Source organism: Eptatretus burgeri, chromosome 14 (genome assembly GCF_056783735.1).
Source record: "Eptatretus burgeri isolate ZD-2024b chromosome 14, Ebu_testis_v1, whole genome shotgun sequence".
NCBI classification, from domain to species: Eukaryota; Metazoa; Chordata; class Myxini; order Myxiniformes; family Myxinidae; genus Eptatretus; species Eptatretus burgeri.
The window spans coordinates 51,892,995-51,912,994 of NC_140974.1; the positions used below are offsets into that span (position 1 = coordinate 51,892,995).

The window sequence follows — 20,000 nt, forward strand, 5'->3', positions numbered from 1 at the left end:
GAACCGGGGGCGCGATAGGTGAACCGCGATATAGCGGGGGATTACTGTATATGCTTTCACCCCAACGTTTGCGTTGGGATTCCTTAACGTAGAGTTCGGGAATCGAACACAAATGATGAATGGACAGTTGCTCATCATATTCCTATATGGAACAATGAATGGCAAAAATGCCATCTGATGTGTTCTCTTATCTCCATATTTCAAATTCGCCTTAGTCTAGCGACCACCTATGTCACCTACCGGCTTGTTAAAATTATTACCTCTGCCACCGAAGGTGAAGGAGGTTATGTTTTCACCCGTCTCTGTCTGTCTGTTTGTCTTTGTTTGTTTGTCTGTCTGTCTGTCTTTGTGTGCAGGTTATCTCAAAAAGTTGTGGACATATCCAATTGAAATTTGGTGGGCAGGTTGGGTGTGTGACAAGGACGAACTGATTAGATTTTGGTGAAGATCCAGATCCGGATCCGACTACGAGAATTTAAGTGATTCTTCACCATTGAGAGATAGGGCTAAAGTAAAATATGGCATGATATCTCAAAAAGTTGTGGACTGATTGGGTGAAACTTGGTGGACAGGTTGGGTGTGTGACAAGGAAGAATTGATTTTATTTTGGTCAAGATCCGAATCCGGATATGAATACGAGAATTATTTAATTTTTAAAGTGATTCTTCACCATTGAATGATTGGGCCAAATACGATGTAGTACTGTATAGCATGATATTTCAAAAATGTATGGGCCCAACATGTTCTCATGGATCAGGCATTACGTGGCGGAGGCATGTGCTCTACCGAGTGTCCTTCCAATTTATTTGTTACTTGCGAAAATCGAAGATTTTTCAAGTACTGGTGCGTGCCCATACTTGCGAGTAGTCCAAGAACGATATGAAATCTTGAAAAGGCACATACTCAGGTCCCCAGTGTCAATTGTGACGTCAATCGTGCAAAAAAAAAGAATTGTGACGTCATCGTGATGTCATAGCACCGTGTCCTGTCGTTGGTTGGCAAATAAATGGCCGTAACTTGGGAACCGCTTGTCCGATTCATATCAAACCTTGAATAGGCACATCCACATGGCCCCAGCAATATTCCTGGCAAGTTTCAATTAGATCGGACCGGTGGTTGTCGAGAAACAGCGGTTGCAGACACACAGAGATTGCTGGAATTATAGATAGATTTTGGTTGGTTGCATGTGTTATTCTGTCTGTTTGTCTGTTTGTTACTTGTGAAATCGAAGATTCACAATATATGGGTTGGTCTGGTTTGTGATTATCTCTGTCTCTGTTTGTTTGTCTGTATGTCAATCGCCTACAGGTCACAATTTTAAACCGATCTTCACAAAACTTGACAAAATGGTGGAGTTGATCATAAGCAAAAAGTGTATTGATTTTGAGGTTAAAAGGTCAACATGGGCCGAATTTCTAAAATTGTCAATTTCCATCCGATTGACTTGAAATTTGAAGAGGATTTGCATATTTGGTCATTGAGTTCAATCACCAATTCGTTTTGAGGTCAACATAGGCCAATGGTCAGCAGCTTATGTGCAATTTCTAAAATCTTCAATTTTCATCCGATTGACTTGAAATATGAACAGGACTTACATATCATGTTACTGAATTTACATATCATGTTTGTGGTGAGGACGTTGAGTTCGTGGAGAGATTCACTTACCTTGGCAGTGATATTCATGTCTCTGCTGGCTGTAAGTCAGAGGTCGATAGACGTCTAGGTCGGGCCTGGGGAGTCATGGATTCACTGGATAATGGGGTGTGGCGCTGCCGGTACCTGTGCCGGAGGACGAAAGTCTGAGTCTTGCTCTATGGATGTGAGACTTGGATTCTGACCAAGGATTTGAGACGGAGACTTAATTCCTTTGGTACCAGGTCTCTTCGGAGAATCCTTGGCTATCGCTGGTCAGACTTTGTGTCCAACGAGCCGTTGCTGAGAGAGACACAAATGAGATTTGTTAGTTGCATAGTCCGTGAGTATCAGCATGGACATCTGGCTGGTTTTCCTGACGCTGATCCTGCTCACCAGATTCTCTCAGAGAGGGAGTCTCGTGAGTGGAGGAGGCCAATGGGCCAACCACGTGCCTCGTGGTTGCAGCAGGTTGATCGGCATCTCAAGGAGATTGGGATGGGCCAGGTGCCTGGGGGAGAGCCAGACGGAGGCCCCTGGAGTACCGGTGGAAAGTGGATGCAGCGACGCGCTGCTCTGGCGCATGCTCCCATACCTGAACTGACCTGTTGCTGAATTCAACCAGCCATTATTTTTTGAGGTCAACTTAGGTGAAAAGGTCAACATAGGCCAATTATCAACAACTTTATTTTGGTTGAATTTCTGAAATCCTGAATTGTCATGCAATTGACTTGAAATTTGAAGAGGATTTGCATATTTGGTCATTGAGTTCAGTCACCAATTATTGAAATTTTTTTCAATCAAATTTGTTTTGTGGATGTGCATGCCACGCATGACATCTTTATTTTTTGTTTGTTTGAGTGTATGTCCCTCTGTATGTCAAACACCTATAGGTCACAATTTTACTCTGATCTTCACAAAACTTAACCACTTGGTGGAGGTAGTCACAAGCTAGAAGCCTCTTTTTTTTTTTTAGGTGAATAGGTGAAACGGTGAAAGTCACAAATCGTGACCTGAATATAGATATATAAACGAAAAAAAAATCAGGTGCACGGTGAAGCTTCCGTCAACCCACGTGAGTTTATCTATTAATTACTTACTGTTTGACCATGAGTTAGACTGTGACTATGTCTGTTAATTGCGTGTATTACATTCCGTGCTATTGGAACATACCTTTCAGACAATTTGTTTTTTGTGTACCTAGTCGAGGCTCTTGGAAGAGCTCGTACACTTAATGGATCAGGACGCAAGAGGACAATAGTGAGGGAGGGGGGAAACACCAACAGTAGGGTGAAAGGCCAAGATGGAGGGAGACTTTGGCAAACAATGGGTGTGGGGAGGATTGTGGGGTAAGGGAGGACGCATGGGGTGGACAAGATGGTGAACTCCGAGCGACGGGTCCTTGTACAAGAACCGAAATACGCCAATGGGCAGACCACGTGGGGTAGGGTCGATTGCCAATCTTCAATTTACCTAAATACCCACGTGATCCAACTACCGGGGTATTCCACCCTCGACGGAACTCGTACAGAACAAGCCGCTGAGGCAAGCCCGTCCCGTGCGCGATTCCGAGCGGCTTAATCGCAGAGAACCGTCGGTCCAAATGTCCCCCTTTTACGGCAAACCAACGGCTTTCCAACTACCAACACACGAAATGCTCAGTCAATGAAATAATCGACGTGACGAGCTGAAAACATTTAACAATTGAGGTATTTATTAATAATAATGGGGAACTAGGGAAGCACGTAAGAGAAGAACTATACCGACTATGCGAAATGCAATACAAACATTTACAGCACACAAAGCACTTAACAATTTCCTACTTATTAGACGGGCTCACGGACACACGTTCGCACACATACCCAAGAAATGGTGGCTGAGGCCTTTAATAACGGGCTCCAACACGGAGGACAGGCAAGCTGAAACCCAGAACCTATCTCGAACCTCTCCACCTCGTGTGGTCTTCAAGTTCTTCGGACCCGGGCTCCAGCGAGAGCCAGCTGGATCCAATCGCTGTGAGCCGCGATCCTTCCCGAGCTCCCGCGAATCCTCCCGCGCTTCTCAACACATGCTGGTGAGACGAGGCGCCGATCCTTCCCGTCGATGCGTCGCTTCCCCGAGGAACCACCTCCAAGAAGAGGTCGATGAGTCGCACCAAGCCGGGAACCAAACGGAGAACAAAGAGCTCCACGAACCAAGAAGAAGAAGCCACCACTCGCAGCTCGAGCCGAGCAACCGGCTCAACTCTCTCCCAAACAAAGCAGCACTCCAAGAAGTCTACAGAGCCAAGCCGAAGCCGAAGGCCCACTGAACCACCAAAGCAAAAAGCCTACAAAAAGTCTCCTCCCTAACCCAAGCCAGGCAGGACCCGAAGGTCTGCTGAACAACTCCTCTGCAGAAGCCAAAAAGCTTCCGAAAGCCTCAACCCTAACCCAAGCCAAGCAGGACCCGACGGCCTGCTGAACGGCCACTCCACCCGAACAAAGAAAGGATCTCCTCTTTATCCTTCTCCGCCCCCTCCCCACGCCCGGCGTGACTCATGCCCTCGTGATCCGTCCCCCGCTCAACCATGGGTGGGAGGGAGTTGTTGACGTCATGAATCACGGGACGGAAGGGCTCTTCTTCCTCTTCGCAGAAGAGGGGGAGGGACGTCTCCATTGTTTCGTGATCGCTCCCTAACTATTGAATTGAATAACACAGCGTACTTAATCAATTTCTACACATTTAAACAATGGAAGGTGAGCTATCTAGGGAACATGCACTTATCGACATAGCTGACTAAAGGAACCTGTATGTTGTGTGCAATCGAATTCCCGAATTCGTTACACTGGATTTAGGTATTTTCACCAGAAGGGGGTTGATGGGACCATGTGCACCCTGCAGAAACCTTGGCGGGGGGGGGGAGAGGAAAGGGGATGATAAAGAACGGAAAGAGTAGGTGGTGCAAGACCAGAAAGGAGGCGGTAGAAGACAAAGAGACCATGACCTGTCTGCATTGCGAAAGTGATAGGCCCATAGACTCAGTTTCACCATGGGAGATTCCAACAATCTTGAAGGCCTTTGTTTCCATGCCGTCAAGCTGAGCAAGGTGTGAGTCAAAGGAGCCAGTGAAAGGGGAGAGCAGTACTCCATAAAGCTGTGGATGAAGGCCTTTTTTGTGTACATAGTCGAGGCTCGTGGTCGAGCGAGTATTAGTACAATGAACAGATCAGGACGCAACAGGACAAAAGGAACATCAGAGCCATAGAACAAGACAGGGGGTGGCAGACAAACAGTGGGTATGGGAGGAATGTAGGTGGATAGGAGTTCAGGTCTGCCAAGAAAGGACTTTGTACAATGGAGGATTCCCAGTTGGCGGCTGGTTTTGGAGGTCAACTTTAAACCCCTTTAGACCTGTTAGACCCTTTTTGGACCCCTTAGAATCTTTAGACCCCTTATGGCTTAGACCAGTGTTTCTCAACTGGGGTTCCGTTAGAGGTCGCTCGGGGTTCCGCGAGAAAATAATAAATAGGCTAATGTATTTTTGAGTAGTTTTTGTTTGATTTAATATTCGTAATTATACTATACACGTACGACATATTGTTGGAAACTCCTTAGTTATTATAATAGAGGCTTCAACCTCTTGTATTATTTACAATTATAACAACCATAGGGAATGTATTTAACGATGTCTATATTGCGCCAGTGTGAAACCGCCTTCACTGGTTAGTGGACGTCCTGTATGCGGCGGATTCGTGTATCATTGAGTGACTGATTCAAGTACGGGATGCATGCACGGTGTCCATCTATCTTCTCTGTTATGATTTATCTTATGCCTTTTCAAAATTGTCTATAAACGATGTTATTGTAATAGTTATATACTTTCGTTATGTTTATATGTGTTATACGTACGTGATATTGGTTGTTTATCTATATTTTTTTGTGTTTGTTTCCAGATTTTTTTTTTTTGTGAATTAAAACCTCGGTGTGAGGTCTCATAAACGAGCAGTATGTTTTTTTTTCATTGCCAATAAATTTGACAAAAAGGGGGTCATTTTTTTCCTTAAACCAGGTATCCGAAATTTTTTTTATTATGTTTACCACGTGAACTACGATAAAAATATAAAAGAGCTAGATATTAATAATGGTATATAATAATAATTTTTTATGCAGGGGTTCCCTGAGACATGAAAACTATTTCAAGGGTTCCACAAGGGTAAAAAGGTTGAGAAACACTGCCTTAGACCCTTAAGACTCTGTTGTTGGAACACACCCTTTCGACTTTTAAACACCTTCAACCCTTTTGACCAATCATTATTTGGACTTGTTAGACTCCTTTAGACACAGACCACACAGACATCAATAAGGTCTTGCAATATAGACACTTTTTTTTTTAGCAAGTAATGCACAATCTCCACCCACACGTTGGGTAGCTACTCCACAAGTTTGAACATAATTTGCATATTAGATCACTGAATTAGCTCACCAATCAAAAGATAGAAGTGTATTGTTTTTTATTTATTTTTTTAGGTAAAATTGTCAGTCACATAAAATTGTCAATTTGCATCCGATTGACTTGAAACTTGAACAGAATTTGCATATTGAGTCATTGATCTTTCTTTTCTTTCTTAAAGTGAACTATGTTGAAAAAAAAATGTTTAATAAACATACAGTAACGTACTTTACATCGTTGTACTTGTGAACATGACAAAAGATGATCAATTGGACATTCATAGCACCAAGGTGATAATTTGTGTTTTGAAAAAACAATTAAAAATAAGCAATTATATATCACTCCCGATTGGTTAAGATGATGCCTTCCATATCTCCATTATTATTTGAGATAGAACGTCCAAATTTGGGATGCTTAACTGCAAATTCTACCTTGAGGAAAATCTGAGTGCCATACCATGTCAGGAATCGAAACTACAGCGGTTTCTGAGCTGTTAGGGTTTTTCATATTTCATTTTTATTTTTATTTTTAGAAAATAAATCATATCACAGTGTGAAGCGGATTGCTGTGAGTACAGAAAGTGTTCGGAATGTCAAATCTGACCAAACCTGAAGGAATTAGAGCAAAAATAAGGGCTAGGGTTACGGTTAGGGGGCTTAGGGTTTTGATTTTTTGTTGTGTTTTTTTTTTTTATACAAATAACACCATGGTGTGCCTGGGATTGCTGCGATTACAGAAACTGGTGGAAATGTCAAATCCGACAAAAAAATTAATGAATTTGAGCGAAAATAAAGAGCAGAAACGATCGGTTCCACACATAATTTTCAGGCTAAAACTAGAAGGGCACTCGGTAGAGCTCACACCTCCGCCACGTAATGCCTGATCCACGAGAACCTATCGGGCCTGATACGTTTTTGAGATATCGGGGTATGTGTCATTTTTGGCCAGATCTCTCAATGGTGAATAATCACTTAAGAAAATTCAAGTAGTCGGATCCGGATCTGGACCATCACCAAAATCTAATAAGTTCGTCCTTGTCACACACCCAACCTGCCCACTAAATTTAATCTGGATCCGTCCACAACTTTTTGAGATATCCTGCAGACAGACATATAGACTGGGGTGAAAACATAACCTCCTTCACCCTCGGTGGTGGAGGTAATAAGCTATCGCGGTTTCCTCGACAAAAAGTAGCCGAGAAATGTTTGTTGCAATATTAGTTCATATTTTTGAAAGATTTTTCAAAATTGGATCTGGAAAACCGGAGTTGGATTTCTCTGTGCAGAGTTTACTGCAATTTTTTTTGCCACATTTATATCGAACTCCAACGTCTTTATTTGAACTCGCATGTAAGATCATATTTATGTCCTCATTGTCAATGTATAAAATATTCACATATCTATATATTACTAAAATTCTCATCTTGTATGTATGTATGTTCCCGAAATACAGCCAAAACGTGACATGATAGCGTAAACATTTTAGGGCCACATTACTCACCATTCTCCTGCAGTGTGCAGTATCTAGTTTCCTTCAAATCGGGCAATGAAAAAAATTATTAAAAAATCAATTCCCGTTTCAGTCAAGTACTCTTCGGGAAAATTTGATCAATGCAAACAACCTCAGCGGTATAGTTCGCTGGAGCTATCTTTTTTTTTTTCTTGAAATGATTTATTTTAAAAATCTGAAACATTTAGTATAGACAAAGAACGATTTATTTTTAAGCATAAAATAAACGTCGCTATTTTGATCTAATACTTCCATGTTCATTTATAAATAAAATTGTGTTTAGAAGATTATGCACAATAATTTATTCGACTTTCTTTTTTCCGTTTTTTTTTTCACATTGACGCGCAATATCAAGTTTCGTTCAAATCGGGCAACGAAAAAAATTATTTAAAAATTCAATTCCCAATTCAGTCAAGTACTCTTCGGGATTATTTGATCAATGCAAACAACCTCAGCGGTATAGTTCGCTGGAGCTATCTTTTTTTTATCAGCCGCTGTCACAACGGGAACCCAACGGGTTCACAGGTCGTCTTGTATAATATATATTTGCAATAAGAATGTAATTTGTGTGGTTTATTAAAGAGGTGCGGCGTAATGGAGCACTCATTTCTAAGTGTTTTTTTTTTTAAAGTCCTTAGAAAGCCGTTATTTGTTATTTTATGGTACTAATTGTTAAAGCATAAGTGTGACGTCTGTCATATGACCCAAACTGTTACTTTTGTTGATTATAAAGCACTTTAAAAGACATACTCTTTCGATGAAATGCATCGTAATTTCTCCTTTAATCACACTTTAAACTTTAATATTTAATGTTGAATTTGACTTGTACACATGTCGTTGACACGTATGATTAATTCCAATTTGTTTAATTTCTAGATTAATTGTTTTCAATCATGAGGCCTCACAAGGCCTACACGAGTAGATAACATTCTTAAATATGTCAATATATCAGTATATCCTTTAGTTACATTATTAGAAGGGAAACTAGAGAGTACCGGCCGACATTAATGTTAAGATTAAGATCTGATTAGCGATGCAATAAAATATTGGAATTATAAAGTTTAGTATTTGTTTCATGCTCATGTTTAACATTGTGAATGATTAGGGAAAAATTTCCTGACGTCAAAATCAAGTTTTAATGTCACCACAGCGTTGAGGTTTCGTAGCTGAGAAGAACAAGTGGTCGCATTAACTTATACAATGTGAAATAAATGAAATACAGTCACTGAGACGTTTGGACCAACATTTGCACAGCACAACTAACTTTGTCTGCACGAGTACATCCTAAGGCTCAGAAGTTGTTGCTTTGAAAAGGTCCATTTCCAATATATGTAATACAATGAGCATTGCTGTTCCTGTTGCTATATATTATATAACGAAACATTATTAAGCTACAAAAGAGTAATCAAACTTTTTATATAAGGTGGTGTAAAAGACCGTGGTTTTAAATTGTGGTAAATGATCTGTGAGTGTTGATGTTTTATATGGGGCCATTCAAACATTAATTAACACTATTTTTGCTGAAACCTGTCACCCCATAACCCCCACCCCTCTGTCATGCTCCATAATGCCAGACCAGAGGTAGACAGTTCTGCCTTGTTACTGGCTTCACATAAGAGGTTTGGCCAGTTTTGAGGTGTTGCTGTAGTCGCAACACGTCTATGCACTCCCTTTCCATGTTTGGCTCTTGCTTGGCTTGCTAAGATATTGCATGAATAACGACAGGTCAATGTAATGTTATAATCATTACTGATAGATGGTCTTCTACGTTATTTCCCTGAAAAGAGTAGTTTGTAGTTAGTTACTAGTTAGTAGTTACTATAACTTACTAAATGGCTGTACTACGGAGTACCTATCCCATACCAAAGTGAACATGCACCCAATCGATAATAATGAGAAAAAATAATTCCACAGTGTGCTGACTGCTGATGACGTCATGTTTGTGTGATGCTGTTTTGGACTTTCATAACTTTGACAGTTGACAATAAATGCAAATTTTTCTGACCATATTTTCTGAACAAGGTTTGTATGCTATCAAAAACTTTGCAGTCCAAAAGGAATGAGCAAACTACAACAATAAGGTTATAATATGGAATAAAATCTTGATGCGAGTAACATGTTGCACTGTCAGTTGGTTTTGATATTTAATTGGCTTTATCTCTATTATTATTATTATTATTATTATTTTTTAAAACTATAACTAGTCGGCTGTTGGTCCGATGGACCAAATTTTCATTGGTCTTCACAGCATTGTTGCATACCCACCTGCTGTACTGCTTGAGCATTAGCTTGCCTTTCACCAAGCCCAGATGTGATTGGGGCCGACGTGGGGATTGTATATGTTGGTTATTATTATTGCTTTCTGATGCTACTATTCTTATTATTGTTGAAATATTATTAGCATTAATTAATAGCGAATGAAGTGAGCTTAATACTTAACGCGTGCACGTGAGAGAATAGGAAACAACAACAACAACACAATAGCCCTGGCTATTTGGAATCCGTGTCGTTAGCTAAGACGTTTTGCTTCCGGATGTTGTTAAACGCTGTGCAGTGTATAGATACGATTGGATTTTATTTCTATCTTGTGAATATTACTTAACGCGTGCACATGAGAGAATAGGAAACAACAAAAACAACACGATACCCTGGCAATTGTGAATCCGTGTGGTTGGCTATGACCATTTTGCTTCCGTTATTTTTTTTTTTTGCTTCCGTTTTTTTTTTTTGCTTCCGTTTTTTTTTTGCTTATGTTTTTTTTTTGCTTCCGTTTTTTTGTCATGGGGAATGATGCATGCCGGGAGATCATGACCGGAAGTGATTATTTATTTATTCAATTATTTTTTTCCCAAAGTTAATTTTATACTTCCGAAAGTTTTTTTTTTTTCATGACAGGAAGTGTTTATTTTGTATTTAACATTACCGGAGTGATTTTGAAACTCTTTCTGGAACTTTTAATTTATTTTATTCTTGACCAGAAGTGATCGTTTATTTATTTATTCAATTATTTTTTCCCAAAGTTAATTTTAATAAAGATATCTCCCGCATCATCAAAAAATATTTTTTAATCGTGATTTACATTATTTGATCGCTGATCCCGAATTCAGGCCGAAGTAACCGGAAATTGCGTCAAAATCATCAGCTGTGCGGCGCTTACATGTACCACGGTAGAGTTGGCAAGTATACAGTTGTGAACAAGTTTTATGTAAAGTCAGAAGCGAATGTAAGAAGAATTCTACGTTCGCTTCTCGGCTTTGCCTATTCCATATTATTTGCTTTGTTACAATGTCATTGTTTTTGTTTTTATCCCCCGCCGCGTTGCGGAAGGGGGATATTGTTGTCACCCAGGTCGTCCGGCTGTCCGTTCGGCTGTCCGTCCGGGCGTCAACATTTATAGCTGTGAGTGTGATAATTCATAAACTGTTCGCCATATCGATTTGAAATTTGGGTCACACATGTACCACCTGAAAAGGAAGAACCCTATTGATTTTGGGCGTGGCCGGATCCAAGATGGCCGACTGGGGTGGCCATCTTGAAAAAAATGTTTTTTGTAATTAATGGAAAACCACTTATCTGATTTCAATTATTTTTGGTTACTACGTTCCTCACCCCTGGGGAACTTTTTCGAGATGATGACCAAATAGTGTCTTTTTTCCAATTCACCTCCCTCATTATCTGGAATATGTATGACCTTTTTCATTCAATGGCAGGGGATTCCCCATCTCTGATGGTATATTTTATTTTGTAATTAGAATGTCATGCCATGCTAGGACGTATAAAGCTGCTTTATATGTCTTAACATGATGTGTTTAAAACATGGGAATTATAACTTTTTTTGGAGTTAATTAGCCTCATCAACTCAGGAGGTCATGACAATCATTTTGGTGTATTACTTTTCACATCAGAATGCTCTATTAGAACTCCACTTAAAGCACACACACACACACACACACACACACACACACACACACACACACACACACACACACACACACACACACACACACACACACACACACACACACACACACACACACACACATAGTGGGGCGGCATAGCTAACCGATTCATTTTGTGATAAAAGTGCCAAATTTGGTACATCTATAGCTTAATATATTTAGAAGATATCTGGATATTGGGCCATTGCAGATTGGCGTTCTGATGACCATGGCAGCCATTTTCCAAATTGGTTGCCAGCTGTTACTGGCAAAGAACACTTTGGCCACCCCCAAGCTGCTGTTTCCATGTTTTCAGCACCACAAATATTATTTACATACAAGTTAAAGTGAAAAATATGTTTTATTACAATGTAAGGCAATAATAAATGAAAGAAAATGCAACAAAATGGTGAGATTGTCTCTACATGTTATAGTGATAACTGGATTAAACCATAGCAGTAGTGAGTACAGCTACGTATTAACATAGGCCATGTAACAATGTTCAGTGAATGTACTGAAGCCAGTAACTATGCTACTTAAGTTATTTGAAAAGACCAGTGCAAATGCTGTATACTATTTGAACCATTTTATGAACACATTTTGATCATGTTAATTGTTCATCACGGCAAGACAACTTGCCATGGCATGGCACTTTAATGTTTGAGTAAATGAGAGATCTTATAAGAGTCAGCTGGCACATTCTCCCTCACAGAAGCAGAGGCCTGTGCACTGAAGTGCAGCCTTCTTGCACCTGCAGCGCTTTCTGCAACCACTCTTGCAGCCACAAGAGATCGGCTCATGGCAGGATTTTGATGCTTGTGGCAACATCGTCCAATGGGGCTCATACATTCCTTCTGTCTTCACCCACCCCCAGTCAGTCGGTGATGGCAGCACAGGGTCTGATTGCAGTGTCTTCCCCCAGATGTGACCACCCTGGTGGACTGCTCCCTTGACGTGCTCCATCAGAGCAGCTCGGGTAGGCGGATTTGCTGTGCCGAGTTTTTCCATGGAAAGAGCTTCCTTTTTGCATGGTCCACCTTGGTGCAGATGCTGATTTTGTCAAAAATAAGTATGACAAACCTCTCAATAATGTTCATTGCATAATCTGGGATTTCCTTTGGTCCATTTGCCAGCATCAGTAGTGCATCTGTCAGTTCTGGCAGTGACTTCCATGTTTCCCATACTGTCTTCTTGCCATGTTTAGCAAAGCTCAATACCATGTCACACCCAGTCAATGTGTGGAACATGGGAAGGGCACGTGCTTTCTCTGGCCGTAGGCAGGCAACCAGGAAGCGTAAACTGTGACCAGTTCCGAAGGCTACCCACAGTTCAGCCTCAGCTGACAGTTGCTGTGTCACAAGCACAGCCAAAACCACATCAGTGTCAACAGTGTGAATAAGTATCTGGTGGTGACCGTGGTGGGCAGCGTGTATGGCATGCAATCGCATCCGCCTATCTGCCTCTTTGTGGCTACAAGGGGCAATCATGTCGAGATTCTGCAATTCTCCATTGGTGAGCCTCTGTCGCCCATCAGTGATGACTTCCTTACCATCCTCAGCTGGCAAATGAATCAGGCCTTGAACAGGAAAGCATACATTTCTGCCTTGTTACTGGCTTCACATAAAAAGTTTGGCCAGTTTTGAGCTGTTGCTGTAGTCACAACATGTCTACGCTCTCCCTTTCCATGCTTGATTCTTGCTGTACCTTTCAGCGAGTTACTCACATACTGGTCCCACACAAAGTCTAGGAGAGATGCCCTTCGTAGTTGTCGGATATACGGAATGAACACCTGATGGGTGTATTTATCGAACATCTGAGTGGGAGTGGGTTTCATCATGTGAACAATTGCTGTACCATCAAGGATGACACGGGTTGTCATAGGAGCCTCAGACTGGCCCTCAGAGATGTTCTCTAGGCATGTGATAAGATCACTTTTGGTACTCAAGCACAATCTTCCTCCATCTGAAAGTGCTGGGGGACCCACGCGATTCTCATGTCGGAAAAAAACTCGCCAAGGTTCTCATCCCTTGTCTGGCAAGCAATGTACAATCGTGAGAAGTGCTCCATGTCACTCTTAATCAATGTCAACTGCTGCTTCCCTTTGCTGATTATCTTGGTACTGGAGCTATTGAATAATTTCAGTTTGTTGCTCTGGACTGACTTTGTCCTCTCTACAAGACATTATTTTGTGAAGGCCCTGAATTGTTCTTGACCAATGTTGAAGGTACTTCGAACAGTCTCCACTATTTTGTGGTCTGCGATCTCTTTGGTGTCCAAAACAATCAAGTCAATGCTCTCCTCTTCAAAGGGGTTGCCAAGATCTTCAATTACGCTGACGAGCAAATTGACATCTTTCTTGAAGGCTGCTTGTATACTTGATGTTTCGTCATGGTGCCACATCTCCAGTCGTCTTCCGATTTTTTTTTTTTTTTTTTTTTTGTGCATCCTCAAAGTCCCCAATCAACCAAGCAACCTCAGGGCCAGCAGCCATTCACCACCATAGAGCATTTGGGTTGTCTGAGACCAACTGCACCTCCATCACCCTTAATGCAGGCATTGTTTTGTTTGTATGCTTGATCGATGGGAATGGATGAGAAGACTCGTTTTGTTTGAATTGTGAGGTTACCAGCATTAAATTTCTTCTCAACCTCTGGGTGTCTAGTTGCAAGCTCAGACATATCTCTGAGATGGACTGGTATCCAGCAGGCATAGTTGTTATGGCCAAGAACGAAAACCATAGTGTGAGTTCCGTCAAGCTATTAAGGCATGCACTGAAGTCTGCTTCTCGTAGGGAATGTACAAAGGCCAGCAGAGACAGTTCCATCGCCATGACAGTTGACCAGTACTGGAATTTGGGACAGCTCTCTTCCTTTTTCTCCTGCCATTGCTTGAATTAAAGTGGAATTCCATCACTTGTAGCTCTGTGATGCTTGTAAGTACAACGCTACAGGATGTACAGGGCAGCAGCTGTTACTTTGTGTGCACACCTTGTACGAGTAACGTGTGATGCTTTTAAGTAAGATTCAGCAGTGCCCACTGTTGTAATGTCTGTTTGTACCAGTGCTTGAGCCCAGCCACTTCCATGCAACCAGTCACCAAGGGTCTTCAAAGCAGTCATTTGTATGTGGAGACCATCAAACATTGTGACGAACTGGTCTTCTCCATCTTCCTCTGGCCACTTCCACTGAATCCGGTTTGCAATGGCATAGAGGGGTTGATCAAGGGTGATTGATTACGTCTGACCAACATTGAGATGATCAACAGCATTCGTAATGACGTTCACTGAGTGTATTATCGCCACTGCGTGGGTACTGTCAGAGAAGAGCAGAAGCAGGGCTCCATTGGTGAAAACATGGGTCTGACTGCTTGCATGGAATGCAGCCCAGGAAAGGTATTATTATATTTGCATTTATTATTATTTTTTATCTCCACCACTGAAGGTGGAAGGAGGTTATGTTTTCACCCCTGTATGTCCGTTTGTCTGTGTGCAGGATATCTCAAAAAACTTGTGGATGGATTCGGATGAGATTTAGTGGGCAGGTTGGGTGTGTGACAAGGCCAAATTGATTCAATTTTGGTGAAGATATAGATACAAGAATTATTTGATTTTTAAAGTGATTCGTAAACCATTGAGAGACTGGAGCAAAAACGATATATCGCAAGATATTTCAAAAATGTATTGGGCCTGATATGTTCTCATGGACAAGACATTGTGTGGCAAAGGTATGCACTCTACCGAGTGCCTTTCTAGTATGTGTTATATTATTATTTTATATGTATTATATTTAATGTTTTACTAGACGAAGCGATATGGGAACCCGTTGGGTTCCCATTTTGACAGCGGTTGATAAAAAAATCATTTCAAAGAAAAAGAAAAAAGATAGCTCCAGCGAACTATACCGCTGAAGTTGTTTGCATTGATCAAATTATCCCGAAGAGTACTTCACTGAATCGGAAATTGATTTTTTAATAATTATTTTCGTTGCCTGATTTGAACGAAACTTGATACTGCACACTGCAGGAGAATGGTGAGTCAGGTGAGCCGAAAATTTTTGCGCTATCTTGTACCGTTTTGGCTGTTTTTCGGGAACATGCATACATACATGATGAGAGTTTTAGTAATATATAGAAATAGATAATTTAATTCCAAAGCTGGCTTTTTCTGTATGTAATTCCAGACGTGATCATTAATTTCAATACTGAATGGTACTGCCCATTTGGCATATCATATTTGGGGTAAATGTACTGTGAGTATGCTTACTGGGTCCCCTTGAATGTTGCACACGTGGTAAGAAATGATTCTGCTGGCAGCCATGTTGTAAAATGGCTGCCATGGCTTTCAGAATGGAAATTAGCGGTGACCCAATATCCATATTTGTTCCGAATGTATTGGACTAGGTCTGTGCCAAATTTGGTGCTTTTATCACAAAATGAACAATTAGTCTCAAATATGGAGCTATGCCACCTTACTAACACCTCATATATTTATAGTAGTCTTAAAGGGTCTACAGAATCTACTAGGTCTTCTGGGTCCTTGGGAACTTTTGGGTCTTCTGGGTCCTCTGTGTCTTCTGGGTCCTCAGGGTCTTTTGAGTCCTTGGGGACTTTTGGGTTATCTGGGTCTTTTGTGTCCTTGGGGACTTTTTGGCCTTTAAGGTCCTTGGGGTCTTCTGTGTCTTTTGGGTCCTCGGGGTATTTTGGGTCTTCGGGGTCTTCTTGATGTTTAGGGTATTTTGTGTCTACGGGGTATTTTGGGTCTCATCGGACTTTTGAGTCTTTTGGGTCCTCACGGTCGTTTGGGTCATCTGGGTCCTTAGGGACTTTTGGGTCTTTAGGGTCTTCTGGATGTTTTCAATCTTTTGGGTTCTCAGGGTCTTTTTGGTCTTTAGGGTCTTCTGGATGTTTTCAATCTTTTGGGTTCTCAGGGTCTTTTTGGTCTTTTGGGTCTTTGGATCTTTTGGGTCCTCAGCATCTTTTGGTTCTTCACGGTTTTCTGGGTCTTTCGGGTTCTCGGGGTCTCAGCAGTCCAAAGGGTCAAAAGGTATATTCCAGTAGTGCGTAATTAATGAATAGATGTACGTAATTAATCGACACAAAAAGTGTGGCGCGCGCGCGCACACACATACACACACACACACACACACACACACACACACACACACACACACACACACACACACACACACACACACACACACACACACACACACACACACACACACACACACACACACACACACACACACACACACACACATCCATTTATAGTAGACTATCTCGTAGGTACCCATGCTATGCACAGGAGGGGGCTCGACAACAAGTTTGTGAAGGACTTGGGCAAAAAACTTACTGCTGCTGACCCCAGCAGACCCTAAGGTGGGTAATATTTATTTGATGTCACAATGGCAAAAGTGCAAATACCGAATCTGCGAATGTCAAGGGTGTAAACCCTCACATTATTTCCCTTTTCTCCTTTAAACTCAATCTCTATATTTTCATTCCAAACACATATTAATACTATACCATTAATATGACAAAACACTTATGAGGTAAACAAAGAGGAATGCCATTCTGATGTTGTATCCAGATTGGGAGCAGCTTCATATGGAGTGAAACTTAAAATCATCATTGTATTAAGGAATTTCTGAAACCTCCCACCCACCTTAGGACATCCGCTGGGACTCCAAAACGTTCTACAGAAGGTTTGGCAGGGCTAGCCCCAAAACTGAGGGAGTAGTTTGGGGTCGGACGGACAGACAGACAGACACACCAGCTTTATAATATACATTCACGGATTGGTGTTAGTGTGTGTTTGTTGCACTATTCCTCTTGCAGTTCTGGGCTGATTACATCCAGACTTGCTGCGATCAGCATGACCCCAATTAATGTCTGGGGTGTTTTGTTTTTTATCTTTGCCAGTGGTCTTGGGAGTGGTGGGGGGGGGGGGGTTGGGAGGAGGTAGAGGGGAGGACACAAATTATTTAGGTAAATGTGTATCGTGTCGTGCTGCTTCAGGGTATTACAACTCACCACCATTGACAGTACAGTACTCATGTATTCCAGTGCAGTGAGGTGTTTTGAATTACAAGCAGTTGGTATGTTTTTGCTTTATGCATGTAACCTGTTTTTTTTTTTTGTTTTTTTTTTTTGCATATACAGAGCTGTCAGTTGCATATACACCACCCAAATATAGGAAGATTGTGTTGCATGCTTGGAACAAGATTGCTCATAGGGTGGGTAATCTGATAGTTTACATAATAAATAAACACAAATAAATTTGGCTTTTTTTTCCACTTTCTAATACATGTTCAGCACACGACTCGGAATGCCAACTACTCACACTCGGAACTGCTGGACTCGGATTCAGACCACACGACTCAGACCAAGCGGACTCGACTACAACACTGGATTCACGTGGGTGCTAATATGTGGAAGATGGTAGAGAGAGTAATGGCAGACAGAAAGATAACAAGAAAATTGAAAGGGAAGGTTCTGGTGTGATGTGTAATGCCGGCCTACCTTTACGGTCTGGAGACTGTGGCACTGACAAAGACAACAACAGTGGCTGCAGGTTTGTGAGAACAACTGGGTCAGGAGGATTGCAGTTGTGAAGGTGGTGGATAGAAGGAGGATGGATGAACTGAGGGAGGATAGTGGCAGATGAGCTTGATGGGGAGATTGGTGAAATGCCAGCTGAGGTGGGCTGGACAATTGGTGTGGATGGGGGAAAAGAGAATAGCAGAGAGAGTGGATAGATTGAGGGAGCATTGTTGGAGGAAAAGTGGAAGACCGTGAATAGGAGGATTGAGTTGGGAGGGATATCCGGAAGGTAGTTGTGGTTGCAGAGTGGAGAGAATTGGCTGAGGACAGAGGGAGGTGGAGGAGTATCGTGGTCAAGGCAAGGCAGAAGCTTGGTGCCATCGGACCTTGCACCTTATAAAGGAAAGAGGAGGAGGAGGAGGAGAACAAATATGCTACTCGGCATTTTACGTATCGCTTTGCCAATCGATTTAATCAATAGATAACATGTTGTCCTTGATAAACATTCTGCTCTATTCACCCTTTCATTTGCCCAAGGCCATCTTCCACATGTAAACATCACATTAGTCAGCCAACCTTGTTGCGTCTATATGGGGAGAGCAAAAATCACTTCCAAGCAAGGTGCGATTTGTAAAATTTCCAGTGGGGTGGGATAAAATTGACAGATATCATGGGTTTTCTTTTTTGTTAGTTCTGACTTTTACAACTTATAAGCTATATATAACAATGGCAACATAAAGCTGAAAAGTCACATTTCAATTAAAAAATAGCCCAGTGGAGGACTGATGGTTCACAGGCAGGGTGAAAATGAGGGATTGGGGGAAGGGGCCATGCCTTTCCCCCATCCTGAAGTGGTATGGTGATAGGGAGTACAACTTAAGTTAATGGCACGGTCCTTATGTTTCATGAAGAGTTTGATCTGCATCTGCCCGTTGGTTTCTGAGAAGATTTTAAAATATATGACCTGAATTTGGGACAAAATCCCCCTTTTCATCCTCTTATAGATCCGGATGGATCTGGATGGGGAGCACAACCCCGTGAGACCTTGCTGTCCTGATGCATCATACTAAATTTGGTCCATATCGGTCTGGTAGTTTGTGAGATGTTTCAGTCAAATGTGAATGGTACAGATGGACGGACACTCAGACCCACTCACTGAGCTTATTTTGGAGAAATAACCTCAATATGTCACGAATACATTTTTCACATTGACAAAAAAGTAATCAATATTTTAAAGCAGGAGTATTTGTCAGTTAATCTTTTCATCCCTGAACTACTTCCTCAGTTTTGGGGGCTAGCCCCCCAAACCTTATGTGGAACGTTTTGGGGTCCCAGCCGGTGTCCTTAGGTGGGTGGGAGGTTCCACAAATTCCTCAATACAATTATGATTTTGAGTTTTGATCCATATGAAACTGCTCCCAACCTGGATGTAATGTCAGAATGGCGTTTATCTTCATTTACCTCATGAGTGTTTGTTGCATTGTATTTTGTTATATTTAATGGAATAATATTAATTTGTGGTTGGATGATGCTGTTTGGAATGAAAATATAGAGATTGAGTTTTAAAGGATAATCAGGAAATGATGTAAGGTTTTCCACTGGTGCCATTCAGAGATTTGGCATTTGCAGTTTCACCACTGACATCATTGAAATATTACCCACCTCACATCTGTTGGGGTCAGCTGCAGTGTTATTTTTTTTTTTTCTGAAGTGCTTCATGAACTGGCTGTCCATGCTTGACATTCGACTGAAGGTGTCACAGGAATGTGTAATTTATTTGTGCATGGTTTGGCTTTCGCCATTTCCACACTCTTTTTGCATTTGGGCTCCCTCCCCTATGTGGCACGAGTACCTCATAAGTGAATAAATAACCTTGAAACTATTTAAGCTCTGCATGTACACATTCAAAACTTATTACCACTTGAATCAAAGTTTGATAGGATGATAAG

The 20,000-nt window shown here is 41.5% G+C and overlaps 1 protein-coding gene across 4 annotated transcripts in view; it reads left to right on the forward strand.

Moving 5' to 3' along the window:
* ARID2 (AT-rich interaction domain 2) overlaps positions 1–20,000 on the forward strand; it is a 97,853-nt gene that overhangs the window by 22,761 nt on the left and 55,092 nt on the right. Inside the window, exon 19 of one of the 4 annotated variants that reach the window (XM_085855760.1) lies at positions 12,386–12,487. The exons of the other annotated variants lie outside the window; for them this stretch is intronic. Within the exon in view, the coding sequence (XP_085711886.1) occupies positions 12,386–12,464 (79 nt within the window). The 3' untranslated portion in view covers positions 12,465–12,487. The remainder of the gene's footprint in view (positions 1–12,385; positions 12,488–20,000) is intronic. 4 annotated transcript variants of the gene reach the window in all.